General features: G+C 48.0%; 1 protein-coding gene across 1 annotated transcript in view; it reads left to right on the forward strand.

Moving 5' to 3' along the window:
• The window catches only part of xgb (x globin), a 77,257-nt gene extending 52,079 nt beyond the window's left edge, over window positions 1-25,178 (forward strand). Inside the window, exons 4-5 of the mRNA XM_060856008.1 lie at window positions 17,307-17,387; window positions 25,005-25,178. Coding sequence (XP_060711991.1) covers window positions 17,307-17,387; window positions 25,005-25,139 — 216 coding nt within the window. The 3' untranslated portion in view covers window positions 25,140-25,178. The remainder of the gene's footprint in view (window positions 1-17,306; window positions 17,388-25,004) is intronic.
• The last annotated feature ends 663 nt before the right edge of the window (window positions 25,179-25,841 follow it).

A 25,841-nucleotide genomic window follows, 5' to 3' on the forward strand; every position in this document is an offset into this window, starting at 1 on the left:
CCCACCCTGCAACAAGTTTTCCTGACAGTGTAACAATTTATTCCTGAACTGAAACAAAAATTCCCCAAGGTGCAACAAGTTATCCCAACACAGCAACAAGTTATCCCAACCCTGTAACAAGTTATCCCAACCCTGCACCATGTTATCCCCAACATACAAAAAGTTATATTAACACTGCAACAAGTTATCCCAACCCTGTAACAAGTTATCCACATCCTGCAACAAGTTATCCCAACACTGCAACAAGTTATCCCAACCCTGTAACAAGTTATCCCAACCCTGCATCATGTTATCCCCAACCTGCAAAAAAGTTATACTAACACTGCAACAAATTATCCCACCCTGCAACAAGTTATCCCCATCCAGTAACAATGTATCCAACCCTACAAGTTATCCCCACAATGCAACAAGTTATCCCCACCCTGCAACATGTTATTCCTGCCCTGCAACAAGTTTTCCTGACAGTGTAACAAGTTATTCCTGAACTGAAACAAAAATTCCCCAAGGTGCAACAAGTTACCCCAACACAGCAACAAGTTACCCTGACATTGCAACTAGTTATCCCCACCCTGCAACACGTTATCCCCACACTGCAACACGTTATCCCATCCTTCAACAAGTTATATGAACACTGCAACAAGTTATCTCCATCCTGCAACACGTTATCCCCACACTGCAACTAGTTATCCCCACACTGCAACAAGTTATCTCCACCCTTCAACAAGTTATTTCCACCCTGCAACAAGTTATCCCCACTCTGCAACACGTTATCCCAACACTGCAATAAGTTATCCACACACTACAAAAAGTTATACTAACACTGCAACAGGTTATCTCCACCCTGCAATAAGTTATTCCCAACACCGCAACAAGTTATCCCCACCCTGCAAAAGGTTATCCCCACCCTGCAATGAGTTATAGGAACACTGCAACAAGTTATCTCCACCCTGCAGCACGTTATCCCCACACTGCAACAACGTATCCCTACCCTACACCAAGTTATCCACACTCTGCAACAATTTATCCCCATCCAGCAACAACGTATCCCTACCCTGCAACAAGTTATCCCCACCCTGCAACAAGTTATCTCCACCCTGCAACAAGTTATCCCAAGCTGCAACAAGTTATTCCCACCCTGCAACAAGTTATCCTGACATTGTAACTTGTTATCCCCACCCTGCAATGAGTTATAGGAACACTGCAACATGTTATCTCCACCCTGCAACTAGTTATCCCCACACGGCAACTAGTTATCCCCACCCTGCAACAAGTTAACCCAATACTACATCACGTTATCCCCACCCTGCAACAAGTTATACTAACACTGCAACAAGTTATCCTGCCCTGCAACAAGTTATCCCCATCCTGCAAAAACGTATCTCTACCCTACACCAAGTTATCCCTACACTGCAACAAGTTATCCCCATCCAGCAACAATGTATCCATACCCTACAACAAGTTATCTCCACACTGCAACAAGTTATCCCCACACTGCAACAAGTTATCCCCATCCAGCAACAACGTATCCATATCCTACAACAAATTATCTCCACACTGCAACAAGTTATCGCCATGCTGCAACAAGTTATTTCCACCCTTCAACAAGTTATCTTCACCCTGCAACAAGTTATTTCCACACTGCAACAAGTTATCTCCATGCTGCAACGAGTTATCCTGACAGTGTAACAAGTTATTCCTGAACTGAAACAAAAATTCCCCAAGGTTCAACAAGTTATCCCAACACAGCAACAAGTTATCCTGACATTGCAACTAGTTATCCCCACACTGCAGCACGTTATCCCCACATGCAACACGTTATCCCCACCCTTCAACTAGATATTTCCACCCTGCAACAAGTTATCCCCACCCTGCAACAAGTTACCCCACGCTGCAACACATTATCCTCACTCTGCAATAATTATCCCAACACTACAACACGTTATCCCTATCCCGCAACATGTTATCCCCACCCTGCAACAAGTTATCCGAACACTGCAACAAGTTATCCTCACCCTGCAACAAGTTATTCCCACCCTGCATCAAGTCGTCCTGACTCTGCAACTCATTATCCCAACACCACAAGTTATCCCAAGAATGCGACAAGTTATCCCCACCGTGCAACAAGTTATCCCAACCCTGTAACAAGTTATTCGCACCCTGCAATATGTTATCCCCAACCTGCAAAAAGTTAAACTAACACTGCAATAAGTTATCCCCACATTGCAATAAGTTATCCCCACACTGCAACAAATTATTCCCACACTGCAACAAGTTATCTCAAACCTGCAACAAGTTATCCCAACACAGCAACAAGTTATCCTGACATTGTAACTAGTTATCCCCACCCTGCAACATGTTATACTAACACTGCAACAAATTATCCCCACCCTGCAACAAGTTATCCCCACGCTGCAACAAGTTATCCCCACCCTAGAACAAGTTATCCCAACACAGCAACAAGTTATCCTGACATTGTAACTAATTATCCCCACCCTGCAACGAGTTATAGGAACACTGCAACATGTTATCTCCACCCTGCAACAAGTTATCCCCACCCTGCAACAAGTTATCCCCACACTGCAACTAGTTATCCCCACACTGCAACTAGTTATCTCCACAGTGCACCAAATTATCCCCACACTGCAACAAGTTAACCCAACACTACATCACGTTATCCCCACCCTGCAACGAGTTATACTAACACTGCAACAAGTTATCCTGCCCTGCAACAAGTTATCCCCATCCTGCAAAAACGTATCTCTACCCTACACCAAGTTATCCCCACACTGCAACAAGTTATCCCCATCCAGCAACAAGTAATTCCCACCCTGCAACAAGTTATTTCCACACTGCAACAAATTATCCCCATGCTGCGACAAGTTATCTCCACCCTGCAACAAGTTTTCCTGACAGTGTAACAAGTTATTCCTGAACTGAAACAAAAATTCCCCAAGGTGCAACAAGTTATCCCAACACAGCAACATGTTATATTAACACTGCAACACGTTATCCTGACATTGCAACTAGTTATCCCCACCCTGCAACACTTTATCCCCACCCTTCAACTAGATATTTCCACCCTGCAACAAGTTATCCCCACCCTGCAACAAGTTATCCCTGCCCTTCAATGAGTTATACTAACACTGCAACTTGTTATACTATAACTGCAACAACATATCTCCACAAGTTATTCCCACACTGCAACAAGATATACCACTAACACTGCAACACGTTATCCCAACACCGCAACAAGTTATCCCCACCCTGCAACAAGTTATCCCAACGCTGCAACAAGTTATCCCCATCCTGCAACAAGTTATCCCTACCCTGCAATAAGTTATCCACACACTGCAAAATGTTATACTAACACAGCAACAGGTTATCTCCACCCTGCAACACATTATCCCCACACTGCAACACGTTAACCCGACAGTGCAACAAGTTACCTCGACATTGTAACATGTTATCTCCACTCTAGAATAAGTAGTTATCCCAACACAGCAACAAGTTACCCCACCCTGCAACAAGTTATCCCAACACAGCAACAAGTTATCCTGACATTGTAAATAGTTATCCCCACCCTGAGAGTTAAACTAACACTGCAACAAGTTATCTCCACCCTACAACACGTTATCCCCACCCTGCAACAAATTTTTTCCACACTGCAACATGTTATCCCCACACTGCAACAATGTATCCCTACCCTACACCAAGCTATCCACACACTGCAACAATTTATCCCCATCCAGCAACAACGTATCCATACCCTACAACAAGTTATCCCCACCCTGCAACAAGTTATCCAACCCTGCAACAAGTTATCCCCACCCTAGAAAAAGTTATCCCAACACAGCAACAGGTTAACCCCACCCTGCAATAAGTAATTCCCAACACCGCAACAAGTTGTCCCCACACTGCAACACGTTATCCCGACATTGCAACAAGTTACCTCGACATTGTAACACGTTATCTCCACCCTAGAACAAGTTATCCCAACACAGCAACAAGTTATCCTGACATTGTAACTAGTTATCCCCACCCTGCAACGAGTTATAGGAACACTGCAACATGTTATCCCCACACTGCAACTAGTTATCCCCACGCTGCAACAAGTTATTTCCACCCTTCAACAAGTTATCTTCACCCTGCAACAAGTTATCTCCACACTGCAACTAGTTATCCCCACACTGCAACTAGTTATCCCCACAGTGCACCAAGTTTTCCCCACACTGCAACAAGTTAACCCAACACTACATCACGTTATCCCCACCCTGCAACGAGTTATACTAACACTGCAACAAGTTATCCCCATCCTGCAAAAGCGTATCTCTACCCTACACCAAGTTATCCCCACACTGCAACAAGTTATCCCCATCCAGCAACAATGTATCCATACCCTACAACAAATTATCTCCACACTGCAACAAGTTATCCCCACGCTGCAACAAGTTATTTCCACCCTTCAACAAGTTATCTTCACCCTGCAACAAGTTATTCCCACACTGCAACAAGTTTTCCTGACAGTGTAACAAGTTATTCCTGAACTGAAACAAAAATTCCCCAAGGTGCAACAAGTTATCGCAACACAGCAACAAGTTATCCTGACATTGTAACTAGTCATCCCCACCCTGCAACACATTATCCCCAGCCTGCAACAAGTTATCCCCACACTGCAACTAGTTATCCCCACACTGCAACAAGTTAACCCCACACTGCAACAAGTTATCCACACACAGTAACAAGTTATCCCCACCCTGCAACAAGTTATCCCCACACTGCAACTAGTTATCCCCACACTGCAACAAGTTAACCCCACACTGCAACAAGTTATCCACACACAGTAACAAGTTAACCCCACCCTGCAACATGTTATCCCTGCCTTGCAACAAGTTTTCCTGACAGTGTAACAAGTTATTCCTGAACTGAAACAAAAATTCCCCAAGGTGCAACAAGTTATCCCAACACAGCAACAAGTTATCCTGACATTGCAACTAGTTATCCCCACCCTGCAACAACTATTCTCACCCTGCAACAAGTTATCCCAGCTCTGCAACAAGTTATCCCCACCCTCAACAAGTTATCCCCACCCTACAACATGTTATCCCCACCCTGCAACAAGTTATCCCAACACTGCAACAAGTTATCCCCACCCTCAACAAGTTATCCCCACACTGCAACTAGTTATCCCCACCCTGCGACAAGTTATCCCCACCCTGCAACAAGTTTTCCTGACAGTGTAACAAGTTATTCCTGAACTGAAACAAACATTCCCCAAGGTGAAACAAGTTATCCCAACACAGCAACAAGTTATCCTGACATTGTAACTAGTTATCTCCACCCTGCAGCAAGTTATTCCCACCCTGCAATAAGTTATCCCCACGCTGCAACAAGTTATTCTCACCCTGCAACGAGTTATAATAACATTGCAACAAGTTATACTAACACAGCAATAATATATCCATGCCTTTCAACAAATTATCCCCACACTGCAACACGTTATCCAACACTGCAACAAGTTATTCCCACCCTGCAACAAGTTATCCCAACGCTACAACACGTTATCCCCACACTGCAACAAGTTATCCCCACGCTGCAATAAGTTATCCTCACTCTGCAATAAGTTGTCCCTACCCTGCAACAAGTTATTCCCATCCTGCATCAAGTCATCCTGACTCTGCAACTCATTATCCCAACACCACAAGTTATCCCAACAATGCGACAAGTTATCCCCACCGTGCAACAAGTTATCTCAACACTACAACACGTTATCCTCACACTGCAACACGTTATCCCCACCCTGCAACAAGTTATCCTCACCCTGCAACAAGTTATTCCTACCCTGCAACAAGTTATCCTGACTCTGCAACTTGTTATCCCAACACCACAAGTTATCCCAACAATGCGACAAGTTATCCACACCGTGCTACAAGTTATCCAACACTGCAACAAGTTATCATGACAAGGCAACAGGTTCTCCCCAAACTGAAACGCATAACCCACGCAATGCCACAATTGTTGCAAAATTGCAAAAAGTTATCTCAATAACTTTTCCCACACTGCAACAAGTTATTTCCACCCTGCCATAAGTTATCCTGACAGTGTAACAAGTTATTCCTGAACTGAAACAAAAATTCCCCAAGGAGCAACAAGTTATCCCAACACAGCAACAACTTACCCTGACATTGCAACTAGTTATCCCCACCCTGCAACAAGTTATATTAACACTGCAACAAGGTATCCCCACCCTGCAATGAGTTATACTAACACAGCAATAATGTATCCCTGCCTTGCAACAAATTATCCCCACACTGCAACACGTTATCCTCAGCCTGCAACAAGTTATCCCCACCTTGCAAGACGTTATCCCCACAGTACAACACATTATCTCCACATTACAACACGTTATCCCCATGCTGCAACACATTATCCCCACAGTGCAACACGTTATGCCCACACTGCAACACGTTATCCCAACACTGCAACACGTTATCCCCACACTGCAGCAAGTTACCTCGACATTGTAACACGTTATCCCCACCCTAGAACAAGTTATCCTAACACAGCAACAAGTTATCCTGACATTGTAACTAGTTATCCCCACCCTGCAACGAGTTATACTAACACTGCAACAAGTTATTCCCACCCTAGAAAAAGTTATCCCAACACAGCAACAGGTTATCTCCACCCTGCAATAAGTTATTCCCAACACCGCAACAAGTTATTCCCACATTGCAACAAGTTATCCCAACGCTGCAACACGTTATCCCCACAGTGCAACACGTTATCCCTACACTGCAACTCGTTATCCCGACAGTGCAACAAGTTATCTCGACATTGTAACACGTTATCTCCACCCTAGAATAAGTTATCCCAACACAGCAATAAGTTATCCTGACATTGCAACTAGTTATCCCCACCCTGCAACAAGTTATATTAACACTGCAACACGTTATCCCCACCCTGCAACAAGTTATCCCCACCCTGCAACATGTTATCCCCAACCTGCAAAAAGTTATATTAACACAGCAACAAGTTATCCTCACCCTGCAATGAGTTATACTAACACTGCAACAAGTTATCTCCACCCTGCAACTAGTTATACTATAACTGCAACAACATATCTCCACTCAGCAACAAGTTATCCCCACACTGCAACACGTTATCCCAACACCACAAAACGTTATCCCCACCCTGCAACAAGTTATCCTCACGCTGCAACAAGTTATCCACACATTGCAACAGGTTATCCACATCCAGCAACAATGTATCCCTACCCTACAACAACTTATCCCCACACTGCAACACGTTATCCCCACAGTGCAACACATTATCCCGACAGTGCAACAAGTTACCTCAACATTGTAACACGTTATCTCCACATCGCAACACGTTATCCCCACCCTGCAACATGTTATCCCCACACTGCAACAAGTTATACTAACACTGCAACAAGTTATCCCCACCCTGCAACAAGTTATTCCCACACTGCAACAAGTTATTCCCACCCTGCAACAAGTTATCCTGACAGTGTAACAAGTTATTCCTGAACTGAAACAAAAATTCCCCAAGGTTCAACATGTTATCCCAACACAGCAACAAGTTATCCTGACATTGCAACTAGATAGCCCCACCCTGCAACAAGTTATATTAACACTGCAACACGTTATCCCCACACTGCAACAAGTTACCTCGACATTGTAACACGTTATCTCCACCCTAGAATAAGTTATCCCAACACAGCAACAAGTTACCCCACCCTGCAACAAGTTATCCCAACACAGCAACAAGTTATCCTGACATTGTAAATAGTTATCCCCACCCTGCGAGTTAAACTAACACAGCAACAAGTTATCTCCACCCTGCAACACATTATCCCCACCCTTCAACAAGTTATCTCCACCCTGCAACTAGTTACACTATAACTGCAACAACTTATCTCCACCCAACAACAAGTTATCCCCACACTGCAACATGTTATACTAACGCTGCAACATGTTATCCCCACCCTGCAACAAGTTATTCCCACCCCAGAAAAAGTTATCCAAACACAGCAACAGCTTATCTCCACCTGCAATAAATTATCCCCACCCTGCAACAAGTTATCTCCACCCTGCAACGAGTTTTCCTGACAGTGTAACAAGTTATTCCTGAACTGAAACAAAAATTCCCCAAGGTGCAACAAGTTATACCAACACAGCAACATGTTATATTAACACTGCAACACCTTATCCCCACACTGCAACACGTTATCCCCATCATGCAACACGTTATCCCCACACTGCAACACATTATCCCCACACTGCAATACATTATCCCCACACTGCAATACATTATCCCCACAGTGCAACACGTTATCCCACCCTGCAACACGTTATCCCCACACTGCAACACGTTATCCCCACACTGCAACAGGTTATCCCCATCCTGCAACAAGTTATCACCACCCTGCAACACATTATCCAAACAATGCAGCAAGTTATCCTCACCCTGCAACAAGTTATCCCCACCCTGAAACAAGTTATCCCAACAATGCAGCAAGTTATCCCCATCCTGCAACAAGTTATCCCCAAACTGCAACAAGTTATCCCCACCCTGCAACAAGTTATCCCTGCCCTGCAACAAGTTTTCCTGACAGTGTAACAAGTTATTCCTGAACTGAAACAAAAATTCCCCAAGGTGCAACAAGTTATCCCAACACAGCAACATGTTATATTAACACTGCAACACGTTATCCTGACATTGCAACTAGTTATCCCCACCCTGCAACATGTTATATTAACACTGCAACACATTATCCCCACACTGCAATACATTATCCCCACCATGCAACACATTATCCCCTCCCCTCAACACATTATCCCCACAGTGCAACACGTTATCCCACCCTGCAACACGTTATCCCCACACTGCAACACGTTATCCCCACACTGCAACATGTTATGCCACCCTGGAACACATTATCCCCACAGTGCAACACGTTATCCCCACACTGCAACATGTTATGCCACCCTGGAACACATTATCCCCACAGTGCAACACGTTATCCCCACACTGCAACATGTTATGCCACCCTGGAACACATTATCCCCACCCTGCAACACATTATCCCCACACTGCAACACGTTATCCCCACACTGCAACACGTTATCCCCACACTGCAACATGTTATCCCACCCTGCAACACGTTATCCCCACACTGCAACATGTTATCCCCACACTGCAACATATTATCCCACCCTGCAACACGTTATCCCACCCTGCAACACGTTATCCCCACACTGCAACACGTTATCCCCACACTGCAACATGTTATCCCACCCTGGAACACATTATCCCCACAGTGCAACACCTTATCCCGACAGTGCAACAAGTTACCTCGACATTGTAACACGTTATCTCCACCCTAGAATACGTTATCCCAACACAGTAAGAAGTTACCCCACCCTGCAACAAGTTATCCCAACACCGCAACAAATTACCCCCACACAGCAATACGTTATCTTCACCCTGCAACACGTTATCCCCACACTGCAACACGTTATCCCCACACTGCAACACGTTATCCAAACAATGCAGCAAGTTATCCCAACATGGCAACAAGTTATCCTCACCCTGCAACAAGTTATCCCCACCCTGAAACAAGTTATCCCAACAATGCAGCAAGTTATCCCCATCCTGCAACAAGTTATCCCAGCACTGCAACAAGTTATCCACAAACTGCAACAAGTTATCCCCACCCTGCAACAAGTTATCTCTGCCCTGCAACAAGTTTTCCTGACAGTGTAACAAGTTATTCCTGAACTGAAACAAAAATTCCCCAAGGTGCAACAAGTTATCCCCACCCTGCAACACGTTATCACCACCCTGCAACACGTTATCCAAACAATGCAGCAAGTTATCCCCATCCTGCAACAAGTTATCCTGACCCTGCAACAAGTGATCCCGACACTGCAACAAGTTATTCTCACACTGCAACAAGTTATCCCAACAATGCAGCAAGTTATCCCCATCCTGCAACAAGTTATCCGAACAGTGCAACAAGTTATCCCCACCCTGCAACAAGTTATACTAACACTGCAACAGATTATCCCCACCCTGCAACAAGTTGTCCTCAACCTGCAACAAGTTATACTGACACTGCAACATGTTATCCCCAGCCTGCAACACGTTGTCCCCACCCTGCAACAAGTTATCCCCACCCTGCAACAAGTTATCCCCAACCTGCAACAAGTTATCCTGACCCTGCAACAAGTTATCCTGATCCTGCAACAAGTTATCCCCAACCGGCAACAAGTTATCCCGACACTGCAACAAGTTATCCCCACCCTGCAACAAGTTATCCCGACATTGCAACTAGTTATCCCAACCCTGCAACAAGTTATACTAACACTGCAACAAGTTATCCCACCCTGCAACAAATTATTCCACCCTGCTACAAGTTATCCTGACCCTGCAACAAGTTATCCCAACACCGCAACAAGTTATCCCCACACTGCAAAAAGTTAACCCAACACTACATCACATTATCCCCACCCTGCAACAAGTTGTACTAACATTGCAATAGGTTATCCCAAACAAGTTATCCCCACCCTGCAACAAGTTATCCCAACACGGCAACAAGTTATCCTGACCCTGCAACAAGTTATCCTGATGCTGCAACACGTTATCCCCAACCTGCAACAAATTATCCTGATCCTGCAACAAGTTATCCCCAACCTGCAACAAGTTATCCCCACCCTGCAACAAGTTATCCCCAACCTGCAACACGTTATCCTCACACTGCAACAAGTTATCTCCACCCTGCAACAAGTTGTCCTCAACCTGCAACAAGTTATACTAACACTGCAACAGATTATCCCCACCCTGCAACAAGTTATCCCCAACCTGCAACAAGTTATCCTGACCCTGCAACAAGTTATCCCCAACCTGCAACACGTTATCCTCACCCCGCAACAAGTTGTCCCCACCCTGCAACAAGTTATCCCAACACTGCAGCAAGTTATCCCCACAATGTAACAAGTTATCCTGACATTGCAACAAGTTATCCCCACACTGCAACACGTTATCCCCACCCTGCAACAAGTTATCCCCACCCTGCAACACATTATCCCCACATGGCAACAAGTTATCCTGATCCTGCAACAAGTTATCCTCACCCTGCAAAAAGTTATCCCAACAATGCAGCAAGTTATCCCCATCCTGCAACAAGCTATCCCAACACGGCAACAAGTTATCCTGACCCTGCGACAAGTTATCCTGATCCTGCAACAAGTTATCCCCAACCGGCAACAAGTTATCCCGACACTGCAACAAGTTATCCCCACCCTGCAACAAGTTATCCCGACATTGCAACTAGTTATCCCAACCCTGCAACAAGTTATACTAACACTGCAACAAGTTATCCCACCCTGCAACAAATTATTCCACCCTGCTACAAGTTATCCCAACACCGCAACAAGTTATCCCCACACTGCAAAAAGTTAACCCAACACTACATCACGTTATCCCCACCCTGCAACGAGTTGTACTAACATTGCAAAAGGTTATCCCAAACAAGTTATCCCCACCCTGCAACAAGTTATCCCCACCCTGCAACAAGTTATCCCGACATTGCAACTAGTTATCCCAACCCTACAACAAGTTATACTAACACTGCAACAAGTTATCCCACCCTGCAACAAATTATTCCACCCTGCTACAAGTTATCCTGACCCTGCAACAAGTTATCCCAACACCGCAACAAGTTATCCCCACACTGCAAAAAGTTAACCCAACACTACATCACATTATCCCCACCCTGCAACAAGTTGTACTAACATTGCAATAGGTTATCCCAAACAAGTTATCCCCACCCTGCAACAAGTTATCCCAACACGGCAACAAGTTATCCTGACCCTGCAACAAGTTATCCTGATGCTGCAACACGTTATCCTGATGCTGCAACACGTTATCCCCAACCTGCAACAAATTATCCCGATCCTGCAACAAGTTATCCCCAACCTGCAACAAGTTATCCCCAACCTGCAACAAGTTATCCCCACCCTGCAACAAGTTATCTCCAACCTGCAACAAGTTATACTAACACTGCAACAAGTTATCCTGACATTGCAACAAGTTATCCCCACCCTGCAACAAGTTATCTCCAACCTGCAACAAGTTATACTAACACTGCAACAAGTTATCCCCACCCTGCAACAAGTTATTCCAACACTGCAGCAAGTTATCCTGACATTGCAACAAGTTATCCCAACCCTGCAACAAGTTATCCCAACACCGCAACAAGTTATCCCAACACTACATCACGTTATCCCCACCCTGCAATGAGTTGTACTAACATTGCAATAGGTTATCCCAAACAAGTTATCCCCACCCTGCAACAAGTTATCCCAACATGGCAACACGTTATCCTCACAGTGCAACAAGTTATCCCCACTTGCAACAAGTTATCCCCACACTGCAACAAGTTATCCCCAACCTGCAACACGTTATCCTCACACTGCAACAAGTTATCCCTAACCTGCAGCAAGTTATCCCAACACTGCAGCTAGTTATCCCCAACCTGCAACAAGTTATCCTCACCCTGCAACAAGTTATCGCGACACTGCAACAAGTTATCCCGACATTTCAACCAGTTATCCCAACCCTGTAACAAGTTATACTAACACTGCAACCTGTTATCCCACCCTGCAACAAATTATTCCCACCCTGCTACAAGTTATCCTGACCCTGCAACAAGTTATCCCAACACCGCAACAAGTTACCCCCACACTGCAGCAAGTTATCCCCATCCTGCAACAAGTTATACTAACACTGCAACAAATTATTCCCACCCTGCAACAAGTTATCCTGACCCTGCAAAAAGTTATCCCTAACCTGCAACAAGTTATCCCCAACGTGCAACAAGTTATCCCCGCCCTGCAAGAAGTTACCCCAACACTGCAACAGATTATCCCAACACTGCTACAAATTATCCCCACCCTGCAACACATTCTCCCCACCCAGGAAACAGAATTGGGTGCATATATGTACTTGTCACCCTTCATAAATTGGTTCCACATTTTGTTGTTTTGAATCAAACCTCACAGATGGTTCCTGGTGCCAGGGTGAAGTGTGCTTTCCATGGCAGCTCCCAGTTTCATATTTGCAGCTGTTGTGCTGCTTGATTAGCAGCTTGGAATGCATGGGATTATCAAACAGTAGCTTGGAACCTGTTTTCTATTCACCTCAAACAACCATCAATCTTCCCAGCTCCGACATTTCCGTCATGGACTCTCCATGCTACTGTGCACAAGATTGAATCCAGTTTCTGGAGATTTCAGGATGATCCTGGGCAACCTGTGACACCACACTTCCCACTTTCCTTGTGCCTGTGTGTCTGTGCGTGTGTGTCTGTGCCTGTGTGTCTGTGCCTGTGTGTCTGTGTGTGTGTCTGTGTGGGCGTGTGTCTGTCTGTCTGTCTGTGTGTGTGTCTGTGTGGGTGTGTGTCTGTGTGGGTGTGTGTTTGTGTGTGTCTGTGTGAGTGTCTCTGTGTGTGTGTCTCTCTGTTTGTGTGTGTGTGTATGTGTCTGTGAGTGTCTGACTGTCTGTGTCTGTATATGTACCAGTGTGGGTGTGTATGTGTCTGTGTGTGTGTCTCTGTGGATGTGTGTGTGTGTGTGTGTGTGTGTGTGTCTGTGTGTGTCTGTGTATGTGTGTCTGTGTGCGTGTGTGTCTGTGTGGGTTTGTGTCTGTGTGGGTGTGTGTTTGTGTGTGTCTGTGTGAGTGTCTCTGTGTGTGTGTCTCTCTGTTTGTGTGTGTGTGTCTGTGTGTGTATGTGTCTGTGTGTGTCTGACTGTCTGTGTGGGTGTGTGTCTGTGTGGGTGTGTGTCTGTGTGGGTGTGTGTTTGTGTGTGTCTGTGTGATGTCTCTGTGTGTGTGTCTCTCTGTTTGTGTGTGCCTGTATCTGTGTGTGTCTGTGTCTGTGAGTGTGTGTGTCTGTCTGTCTGTCTGTGTCTGTATATGTACCTGTGTGGGTGTGGGTGTGTATGTGTCTGTGTGTGTGTCTGTGTGAGTGTCTCTGTGGATGTGTGTGTGTGTGTCTGTGTGTGTCTGTGCGTGTCTGTGTTTGTGTGTCTGTCTGTGTGTGTGCCTATGCGTCTGTCTGTGTCTGTCTGTCTCTGTGTGTGTCTGTGTGTTTGTGTCTGTGTGTGTGTCTGCGTTTGTGTTTGTTTGTCTGTGTGTGTGTCTGTGTTTGTATGTGTCTCTGTGTGTGTCTGTGTGTGTGCGTCTGTGTGTGTCTGTGTGGGTGTCTGTATTTGTCTCTGTGTGTATCTGTCTGTGTCTGCGTGTGTATGTGTCTGTGTGTGTGTGTCTTTGTGTGTGTCTGTATATCTGTGTCTGTGTGTGTGTCTGAGTGTGTCTGTGTCTGTGTGTATATGTGTATGTATGTGTGTGTGTGTTTGTGTGTGTGTGTCTGTGTATGTGCGTGTGTGTGTGCCTCTGTGTGTGTGTGTCTGTGTGTGTTTGTCTGTCTGTGCGTGTGTGTATGTGTCTGTGTGTGTGTGTGTGTGTCTGTGTCTGTGTCTGTGTGTGTGTGTCTGTGTGTGTGTGTCTGTGTCTGTGTGTGTGTGTCCCTGTGTGTGTGTGTCTGTGTGTGTGTGTGTCTGTGTGTTGTGTGTGTCCCTGTGTGCCTCTGTGTGTGTGTGTGTCTGTCTGTCTGTGTGCGCGTGTGTGCGTGCGTGTGTGTGTGTCTGTTTGTGTGTGTGTGTGTGTCTGTTTGTGTGTATGTGTCTGTGTGTGTCCGTGTTTGTGTGTGTGTGTGTGTGTGTGTGTGTCTGTGAGTGTGTGTGTGTATGTGTCTGTGTGTGTCTGACTGTCTGTGTGTGCCTGTGTCTGTGCGTGTGTCTGTGTGGGTGTGTGTCTGTGTGGGTGTGTGTCTGTGTGAGTGTCTCTGTGTGTGTGTCTCTCTGTTTGTGTGTACATGTATCTGTGTGTGTCTGTGTCTGTGAGTGTGTGTGTCTGTCTGTCTGTGTCTGTATATGTACCTGTGTGTGTGTGTGTGTGTGTATGTGTCAGTGTGTGTGTCTGTGTGTGTGTCTCTGTGGATGTGTGTGTGTGTCTGTGCGTGTCTGTGTTTGTGTGTCTGTCTGTGTGTGTGCCTGTGTGTCTGTCTGTCTCTGTGTGTGTTTGTGTGTGTGTGTGTCTGTGTTTGTGTTTGTTTGTCTGTGTGTGTGTCTGTGTTTGTATGTGTCTATGTGTGTGTCTGTATATGTGTGTGTCTGTCTGTCTCTGTGTGTGTCTGTGTGTGTGTGCGTCTGTGTGTGTGTCTGTGTGTGTGTGTCTGTGTGTGTGTGTGCCTCTGTGTGTGTGTGTCTGTGTCTGTGTCCCTGTGTGAGTGTGTGTGTGTGTGTCCCTGTGTGTGTGTGTGTGTATGTGTCTGTGTCTGTGTGTCTGTGTGTGTGTATATGTGTATGTGCATGTGTGTGTGTCTGTGTGTGTGTGCGCCTCTGTGTGTGTGTGTCTGTGAGTGTTTGTCTGTCTGTGTGCGCGTGTGTGTGTGTCTGTGTCTGTGTGTCTGTATGTTTGTCTGTGTGCGTGTGTGTGCATGCGTGTGTGTGTGTCTGTTTGTGTGTGTGTGTGTGTCTGTGAGTGTGTGTGTGTGTCTGTGTCTGTGTGTCTGTGTCTGTGTGTTGTGTGTGTCCCTGTGTGTGTGTGCCTGTGTGTGTGTGTCTGTGTCTGTGTGTGTCCCTGTGTGTGTGTGTGTGTGTGTGTGTCTGTGTCTGTCCCTGTGTGTGTGTGTCTGTTTGTGTGTGTGTCTGTGTCTGTGTGTGTGTCTGTGTGTGTGTGTCTGTGTGTGTGTGTGTGTCGCTGTGTGAGTGTGTGTGTCTGTTTGTGTGTCTGTGTGTGTGTGTCTGTGTGTTGTGTGTGTCCCTGTGTGTGTGTGCCTGTGTGTGTGTGTCTGTGTCTGTGTGTGTGTCCCTGTGTGTGTGTGTGTGTGTGTGTGTCTGTGTCTGTCCCTGTGTGTGTGTGTCTGTGTGTGTGTGTGTCTGTCTGTGTGTGTGTGTATGTGTCTGTGTGTGTGTCTGTGTGTGTCTCTGTGTCTGTGTCCCTGTGGGTGTGTGTCTGTGTCCCTGTGGGTGTGTGTCTGTGTGTGTGTGTGTCTGTGTGTGTCAGTGTGTGTGTGTGTGTGTGTGTGTGTGTGTCTGTGTGGGTGTGTGTCTGTGTGTGTCTGTGTGTGTCTGTATGTGTCTCTGTGTGTGTGTGTGTGTGTATGTGTGTGTGTGTGTGTGTCCGTGTCTGTGTCAGTGTCGGGTTGTCAGTACTCTCCTGACCTCACATCTCTCACCCGCCAAGTTCCACCTCTGTGATATCACTGGGCTTCCGTCCAGGCCCAGCTGAACTGCTGCTCAAACGCTCACTCAATCCTTTGCTTCCTCTCAACTTGGCTAGTCGAACCCCCTTGAGGATGGGGATATCAGGAGAGGGGGATTACATCTGCACTATAAATGTTAGCTGCTTGGGATCGCTTGCATGTTGCAGTCTCATGCTCGGATGAGCTAACAGGACCATGCTGTGGGCAAATGCGTTCATACTTGCAGACATAATGCAATAACTTTTCCAAACAACACTACAACTATTTCACATTTCTCACAAATGCCAAAATCTTTCTCTCAATTTACAACTTGTAGTGAGCCAGCAGGGGAATCACTGTCAGCCCTGGAACTGCACAAGGCTGTCTCTATAGTAATTGAAGCATAGAACATAGAAAAATACAGCGCAGTACAGGCCCTTCGGTGCTTGATGTTGCGCCGATCCAAGCCCACCTAACCTACACTGGCCCACTATCCTCCATATGCCTATCCAATGCCCGTTTAAATGCCCAAAAAGAGAGAGAGTCCACCACTGCTACTGGCAGGGCATTCCATGAACTCACGACTCGCTGAGTAAAGAATCTACCCCTAACATCTGTCCTATACCTACCACCCCTTAATTTAAAGCTATGCCCCCTCGTAATAGCTGACTCCATACATGGAAAAAGGTTCTCATCTAAACCCCTAATCACTGTTGTGTTTATCTGCAGTTTCTCTTGCAAAGAATATCACCCACAGTATCTTCGTTATAGTTACTTGCCCTCACATGTCGTGGTGTTTTTTAAATATAGGCACATGCTTTCATTATTTAACTCTCGGTCTCTCAGTTTTAATTGCAAGCTGTTATCACCGGACTCTGGATGTGTCTCTCAGCCTGGAGGAAGTGGGACAGAAGTGCAGGCAGTCCTGCAAAGTTACAGTCCTCCCAATACTGACGGCTTTGCATTTTCTCTTCAGTATGTAGGAGTACAGTTCATTGCGGTGGTGAAACCAATCCTGAAAGAGAAATGGACAGCAGATGTGGAAGAAGCATGGGAGGTGAGGAGTTCAGCACCGAGTGCGGGATGTTCAGTTCCAATCTACCCATGGTCCAGTCCATCATTTCACAGAATCCCTATAGTGAAGAAACGGGCAATTTGGCCCAAATCGTCCGTACCGGCCCACTGAAGAGGACCTGCCCAGACCCATCCTCCTGCCCTATCCCTGCATTTCCTGTGGACAATCCACCTAACCTACACATCCCTAGACACTACAGGCAATTTCGCACGGCCAATCCACCATAACCTACAGATCCCTAGATGCTATGGGCAATTTCCCATGGCCAATCCACCATAACCTACACATCCCTAGACACTATAGGCAATTTCCCATGGCCAATCCACCATAACCTACAGATCTCTAGTCACTACAGGCAATTTCCCATGGCCAATCCACCATAACCTACACATCCCTAGATGCTATGGGCAATTTCCCACGGCCGATCCACCATAACCTGTGCATCTTTAGACTGTGAGAGGAAACCAGAGCACCCAGACACAGGGAGAATGTACAAACTCCACACAGACAGACACCCGAGGCTGGAATTGAACCCAGGTCCCTGGCGCTGTGAGGCAGCAGTGCTAACCACTGAGCCACTGTGCCTCTGTCATCTTTATCTGAAGCACTTGTCTGGTCCTTTAAAACATCGGTGAGGAAGAGAGGGTTAGGGAGAGATTGAGAAAATCGAGGATTTTTTGCAGAGTGGGATCATTAAATTTAATGGAACAAAGTCTGTTTAGAACATGGGAGCAAATAGCTGAGACACTGCAATCTGAACGGAAAACAACAGATGCTGAAGATCACAGCGGGTCAGGCAGCATCCATGGAGAGAGAGAGACAGCAAACTAACGTTTCAAGGCTAGGCCATTCCTCAGTCATCCAGATTGGAAACATTAGCTTGCTCTCTCCATAAGGATGCTCCCTGACTCACCACGATCTCTAGTCTTTGTTGTTTGCTGTGCCTGATTGGTCCCACTTCCCTGTTTTTGCCTCAACGAGACAAATGTTTATCTGATTTTCTTTCAGACAGTACAATTAAAACCATTGCTGTCACCGTTTGAAGGCAGCACATTCTAAATTGCAGCTCCTCCCTGCACAAGGAAGTGCTATGCACACATCTTCAAGTCATTGAAGCGTTTTTGAAGTGTAATTAATATTACAACATTGGAGATGTCAAAGCCAATATGTACACAGCCAACTCCCGTGGCCAGTAATATAATCACAACCGGAGCACATTTTTAATAATGAGGCTGATTAAAAGATAAATGCCAGCTTGGTTTCTCTGTTTCAGTCTCTGCGGTGTGATCTGTCAATTAAACAGAAAATGTTGGGTGTGTAATAGATCAAGAATGCACTCTCCTCAAACTGGGCAGCACGGTGGCACAGTGGTTAGCACTGCTGCCTCACAGCGCCAGAGACCCGGGTTCAATTCCTGCCTCAGGCTGCGTGGAGTTTGCACGTTCTCCCCGTGTCTGCGTGGGTTTCCTCTGGGTGCTCCGGTTTCCTCCCACAGTCCAAAGATGTGCGGGTCAGGTGAATTGGCCATGCTAAATTGCCCCTAGTGTTAGATAAGGGGTAAATGTAGGGGTATGGGTGGGTGGTGGGTCGGTTTGGGCTGAAGGGCCTGTTTCCACACTGTAAGTAATCTAATCAAACAATCACCATCCTTCTCTCAAATAGTCGAAGTTATTTTGTTCCCTTCGAAATTCGGCGTTGTTGCATTGCTCCTGATCAGCGCAGGATAAAAAACATCAACACCTTGTCGGGTTTTTTTCAGGTGTGATAGAACAATTCAGTCAGAAATGAGCAAAAAGCTCTGAATGCTGCTTGCTATTTTTTTGTGAGGAGTTTCGTGTGGAAGAAATCCTTGACGTTTGACTCTTCCCAGGAAGAAACAAAGGGATTTGCCAAGGAAACCATTTCAGCTTAATGTCCTGTTAATCCAGAGTTTGCTCATTTTCTTGAAACTGGAAGATGGTATTGGTCTGATGGTTGTGTTGATTGCACAGTGTGTGACCACACAGTTGGAAAGGTAGCAAATTCTCATTTTTCCAGCGAATTGCTTTGAACAGAATGCTTTGATACAAGGAACTTAAATCAAACAAACAGTCACAATTGCCAGGGGAACAGCCCTGGATCAGTAGAAGGCATACCAGGAACAACACCAGGCATGCCTGATGATGAGGTGTCAATCTGATGAAGCAGCCAAACAGCACGACTTGCTTTGTCAAGTAGCATAAGCAACAAACGATAGAGCTCAGTGATCCCAAGACCAATGGATTAGATCTAAGCTCTCCAGTCCTGGGTGGTGGGGGATTAAACAACTCACTGGAGGAGGAGGCTCCACATATATCCCCCATCCTCAATGAAGGAGGAGCCCAGCACATCAGGGCAAAAGATCAGGCTGAAGCTTTCACAGTGATCTTTAGTCAGGAGTGCTGAGTGGATGGTCCATCTCGGTCTCCCGCAGTGGTCCCCAGCGTCACAGATACCAGGCTCCAGCAAATTCAATTCACACCACCTGATACCAAGAGACACTGGATATTGCAAAGGCTGTGGGTCCTGACAACATTCCAGTAATGGTCCAGAAGACTTGTGCTCCAGAACTTGTCGCTCCCCTATCCAAGCTGTTCCAGTGCAGTTACAACACTGGCCTCTACCCGACATTGTGGACCATTGCCCAGGTATGTCCTGTACATAAAAAGCAGGACAGATCCAACCTGACCAATTACTGCCCCACCTCCATCATCAGGAAAGTGATGGACGGTGTCAGTAACAGAGCTATCAAGCAGCACCTGCTCAGTGACACCCAGTTTGGGTTCCCCCAGGGTCACTCAGCCCCTGACCTCATTCCAGCCTTGGGTCAAACATTGATAAAAGAGCTGGATTCCAGAGGGGAGGGGAGAGGGACAGCTCTTGACATCAAGGCTGCATTCGACCGAGTGTGGCATCAAGGAGCCCCAGCAAAACTGGTATCAATGGGTATTGGGGACAAACTCTCTGCTAGCTGGAATCATACCTGACACATAGGAAGATGGTTGTGGATGTTGGGGGCCAGTCATCTCAGCTCCAGGAGATCTCTGCAGGAGTCCCTCAGGGGAGTGTCCTGGGCCCAACCACCTTCAGCTGCTTCATCAATGTCCTTCCCTCCATCAGAAGGTCAGAAATGGGGATATTTGCTGATGACTGCACAGTGTTCAGCACCGTTAGTGACTCCTCAGACACTGAAACAGTCCGTGTTCAAATGCAGCAAGATCTGGACAATATCCAGGCTTGGGCTGACAAGTGGCAAGTAACATTCACGCCGCACAAATGTCAGACAATGACCATCACCAATATCAGACACTCTAACCACCACCTCTTGACATTCAATGGTGTTACCATCACTGAATCCCTCACTATCAACATCCTGGGGGTTACCATTGACCAGAAACTCAACTGGACTCACCACATAAACACAGTGGCTACAAGGGCAGGTCAGAGGCTGGGAATCCTGCAGCGAGTAACTCCCCTCCTGACCCCCCCCAAAGCCTGTCCCACCATCTACAAGCACAAGTCAGGAGGGTGATGGAATACTCCCCACTTGCCCTGGATAGGGGCAGCTCCAACAACACTCAAGAAGCCCAACACCATCCAGGACAAAGCAGCTCCCCCTTGGCTGGCCCCACATTCACAAACACCCCCTCCCTCCCCCACCGACGCTCAGTAGCAGCAGTGTTTACCATCTACAAGATGCCCTGCAGAAACTCACCAAAGATCCTCAGACAGCACCTTCCAAACCCACGGCCACATCCATCTGGAAGGACAAGGGTAGCAGATACACCACCCCCTGCAAGTTCCCCTCCAAGCCCCTCACCATCCCGACTTGGAAATATATCGCCGTTCCTTCAGTATCGCTGGGCCAGAATCCTGGAATTCCCTCCCTCAGGGCATCGTGGGTCAACCCACAGCACATGGACTGCAGCGGGTCAAGAAGGCAGGTCACCCCCACCTTCTCAAGGGGGCAACTAGGGACGGGCAATAAATGTTGGCCCAGCCAGCGACACCCACATCCCACAAGTGAATAAGAAAAAAAATAGTTAATTTACTTTCTGGATGGCCCTTAGAAAAGGTATCACACAGGAGGCTGCTGAATAAGCTCAGAGCACATGGTGTTAGGGGCAAGGGACTGGTATGGATAGAGGATTGGCTGACAGGCAGAGGGCAGAGAGTGGGGATAAGGGGGTCTTGTTCAGAGTGGCAGCCAGTGACTAGTGGAGTTCCGCAGGGGTCAGTGTTGGATCCTCACTGTTCACGTTACGCATTAATGAAGGAACTGAGGACATTGTTGCTCAGTTTGCAGGTGACATAATGACAAGTGGAGGGACAGGTAGGTGTTGAGGGAGTGGGGAGGTTGTAGGAGAACTTGGTTAGGCTGGAAGAGTGGGCAAAGATGCTTCAGATGGAATACAATGTGGGAAAGTGTGAGGTCTTGCACTTTGGTAGGAAGAATAGATGGGTAGAATATTTTATAAATGGGGAGTCCTAGTTCAGGATTGTCTTCAGGTTAACATGCAGGTTCAGTTGGAAGTTAAGAATACAAATGCAATGTTAGCATTCATTTCGAGAGGGTTAGTATACAGAGATGTACTGCTGAGGCTGGGTAAGGCTCTGGGTCAGTGAGCAGGTTTGGACCCCGTATCTAAGGAAGGATGTGCTGCAGAAAGTGGCCTACTTCATTAGGTTAGATTACTTACAGTGTGGAAACAGGCCCTTCGGCCCAACACGTCCACACCGACCCGCTGAAGCGCAACCCACCCATACCCCTACATTTACCCCTTACCTAACACTACGGGCAATTTAGCATGGCCAATTCACCTGACCCGCACATCTTTAGACTGTGGGAGGAAACCGGTGCACCCAAAGTAAACCCACGCAGACACGGGGAGAACGTGCAAACTCCACCACACAGGCAGTTGCCTGGGTTGGGAATTGAACCCGGGTCTCTGGCGCTGTGAGGCAGCAGTGCTAACCACTGTGCCACCGTGCCACCTGGGGAGGTTTACAAGAATGATCCCAGAGATGAAGGGCTTGTCACCTGAGGAGTGAATGAGGACTCTGGGTCTATTACACAAGGGAGTTTAGAAGGATGGGGTGTGGGAGAGGGGGTGGTGGACCTGATTAAAACTTACAGAATATTGAGAGACCTGAATAGAGTGGACCTGGAGAAGATGTTTCCAGTTGGAGAGACTCGGACCCGAGGGCACAGCCTCAGAATGAAGGGATAATCTTTAGGACAGAGATGAGGAGGAATTTCTTCAGCCAGAGGGTGGGGTCTCTGTGGAACTCATTGCTGCAGACGGCTGCAGAGACCAAGTCATGGAGTGTATGTATTTAAGGCAGAGATAGATAGGTTCCTGAATAGTAAGGGGGTCAAGGGTTATGGGAAGAAGGCAGGAGAACGGGGTTGAGAAACATTCCAGCCATGATTGAATGGCAGAGCAGACTCGATGGGCTGAATGGCCTGATTTCGCTGCTATCTTACGATCTTACGGTCAGTCTAATATGCAAATTTAAAGGGGGTTTCAGACCTGCCCCAGCCTGGGGTAATATACACCGGCTTAGCAAGGAGGGTGTCACCCAGGATTCCATCGCTCCCAGGTGGTATACACACAGGAAATGGCCAAACATTTTGGAATTCCTGTGTGGACGGACTTTATCCCGGTTTGTTCCTGGGAATGATTCTCAGGTACTTGAACAGAGAGCTGCAATGAGCTGAAAATGTGAGAAAGCCTGGCACTCTCACAGCAGCATCACACAGGAAACCACCAGAAACATTATCACAGGAGCATTACCACTGTTTCTCTCTCAGTGTCACCTTTCCAAAGTCAGCTCCGTCTGGGACAAATCCCGCTGCTGCCAAACACCCTGAGCAGGGACGACCCCAAGCCTAACACAGCAACAGCTGAGTCCCTTCCGTTTCTACAGTGTGGATGTAAATCTAGCAACTCATTCTATAAATCGTAGTGAAAACATATCAACCCAAACTTCACCCTCCAGACCCTCCCACTCCCCACCCTCCTGACCCTCTCACTCCCCACCCCACACCCCCACCCTCCCACTCCCACTGCTCACTCTCCAGACCCTCCCACTTCCCACATCCCACCCTCCAGACCCTCTCACTCCCCACCCCCACCCTCCCACTCCCCACCCCACACCCCCACCCTCCCACTCCCACCACTCACCCTCCAGACCCTCCCACTTCCCACATCCCACCCTCCAGACCCTCCACTCCTCACCCCCAACCTCCAGACCCTCCCACTCCCCACCCCACACCCCCACCCTCCCACTCCCACCACTCACCCTCCAGACCCTCCCACTTCCCACATCCCACCCTCCAGACCCTCCACTCCTCACCCCCAACCTCCAGACCCTCCCACTCCCCACCCCACACCCCCACCCTCCCACTCCCACCACTCACCCTCCAGACCCTCTCACTCCCCACCCCCACCCTCCCACTCCCCACCCCACACCCCCACCCTCCCACTCCCACCACTCACCCTCCAGACCCTCCCACTTCCCACATCCCACCCTCCAGACCCTCCACTCCTCACCCCCAACCTCCAGACCCTCCCACTCCCCACATCCCACCCACCAGACCCTCCCACTCCCATACCTCCACCCTCCCATTCCCCACCCCCCAACCTCCAGACCCTCCCAGTCCCCACATCCCACCCACCAGACCCTCCCACTCCCATACCTCCACCCTCCCATTCCCCACTCCCCACCCTCCAGACCCTCTTACTCCCACCCATCACTCTCCAGACACTCCCATCCCCACCTCCACCCTCCAGACTCTCCCACTTCCACTCCTACTACTCACTCTCCAGACCCTCTCACTCCCCACCGCCATCCACCAGACCCTCCCACTCCCCGCCCCACCCTCCAGACCCTCCCACTCCCCACCCCCTACCCTCCAGACCCTCCCACTCCCTAACCCCCACTCTCTAGACCCTCCCACTCCCCGTGAGGGAAGGGAAGGGGTGAGGGAAGGGGATGGAGGGGTATGAGTGACAGAAGAGGAGGGGGGACTGTGAGGGAAGGGGAGGAATGGGAATGCATGAGAGAATGGGATGAATGGGGAGGGGTAAGGGAGCGGAGTGTAGGGGAGGGGGAGGGAAGAGAGTGGAGGGAGAGAGAAGGGGAGGTTGGGGTGGGGAGGTTGAGAGAGGGAGGGGAGGGGGAGTGTGAGGGAAGGGGAGGCAGGGTGAGGGAAGGAGGGGAGGGATGAGGATGAAGAGGGAGGAGTGAGGGGAGAGGAGGGACGGGTAAGGTGAGGGGAGAGGATGGAGGGGGACAGTCAGCAAAGGAGAGGAAGGGAAAGGGGAGGGTGAGGGAGGTGGAGGGAGAGTGCGAGATAAGCAGAGGGGGTGGAGAGGGCAACGGAGGGAGAAACGGGGTGAATGTTTGGGTGGGCAGGGAGGGGGAGGGAAGGGGAGAGGGAGGGAGAAGGAGGGAAGGGGATGGAGAGGGAGAGGGAATCAGAGGGAGGGGGAGGGGTGCCTGGAGGCTGTGAGGGGGAACAGAGCAGGCGGTGATCACTGACTAACTGCAGCATCTTTGCCCCCTCCCCTGTAGGGTCTGTTTGAGTATTTAACACGGACGATGAAGAGGGGTTACTATGACGCTGAGCAGAGCAACAACATCAACCAATCGAGTCACACAAAACGGAGAGCTCAGTCTGGGCTGAAGGCCAATCAGAACGCGGTGTAATACCCACACTATCCCTGGAAGGGGGGGGGGGGGTCGAGGGTCGAGGGTCAAGGGTGGTCGGGAGATGTGGAGGGTAGGGAATGGGAGCGGGATGGGAGAACAATCTGAACCCCACTGCCGCACATTGACTGCTCTCCCCTCTTGGGATCTTTCTGTGCGGCTGTTCCCCTGCAGGGAGCAGTGACCTGTTGCCACTCTTTTATTTCACTCATTGACAGGAATGTGGGTGTCTCTGGTTAGGCCGAGCATTTGTTACCCCATCCCTAATTGCCCAAGGGGGCAATTAAGAGTTGACCCCATTGCTGTGGGTCTGGAGTCACGTGTAGGCCAGACCAGGTAAGGATGGCAGTTTCCTTCCCTAAAGGACATTAATGACCCAGAGACCAGTCCGGGGTGATGGGCTGGAATTCCGGAAAGGTGATTGAAGTTTATTCAGGAATCAGTGTTGCCTCACAGCGATAGAGAGAGTGACTTTTATGTTGCTCTAGGAACCTGGGAGGAAACCCGCTGGTCTTATCTACACGTGACTCCAGACTCACAGCAACAGTGGTGCTGGAGAAGCACAGCAGGTCAAGCAGCATCCAAGGAGCAGGAAAATCGCCGAATGAAGGGCTTTTGCCCGAAACATCGATTTTCCTGCTCCTCGGATGCTGCCTGACCTGCTGCGCTTTTCCAGCACCACTCTGATCTAAACTCTGGTTT

The sequence above is a fragment of the Hemiscyllium ocellatum genome, chromosome 47, assembly GCF_020745735.1.
Source record: "Hemiscyllium ocellatum isolate sHemOce1 chromosome 47, sHemOce1.pat.X.cur, whole genome shotgun sequence".
In the NCBI taxonomy this organism is placed as follows: domain Eukaryota; kingdom Metazoa; phylum Chordata; class Chondrichthyes; order Orectolobiformes; family Hemiscylliidae; genus Hemiscyllium; species Hemiscyllium ocellatum.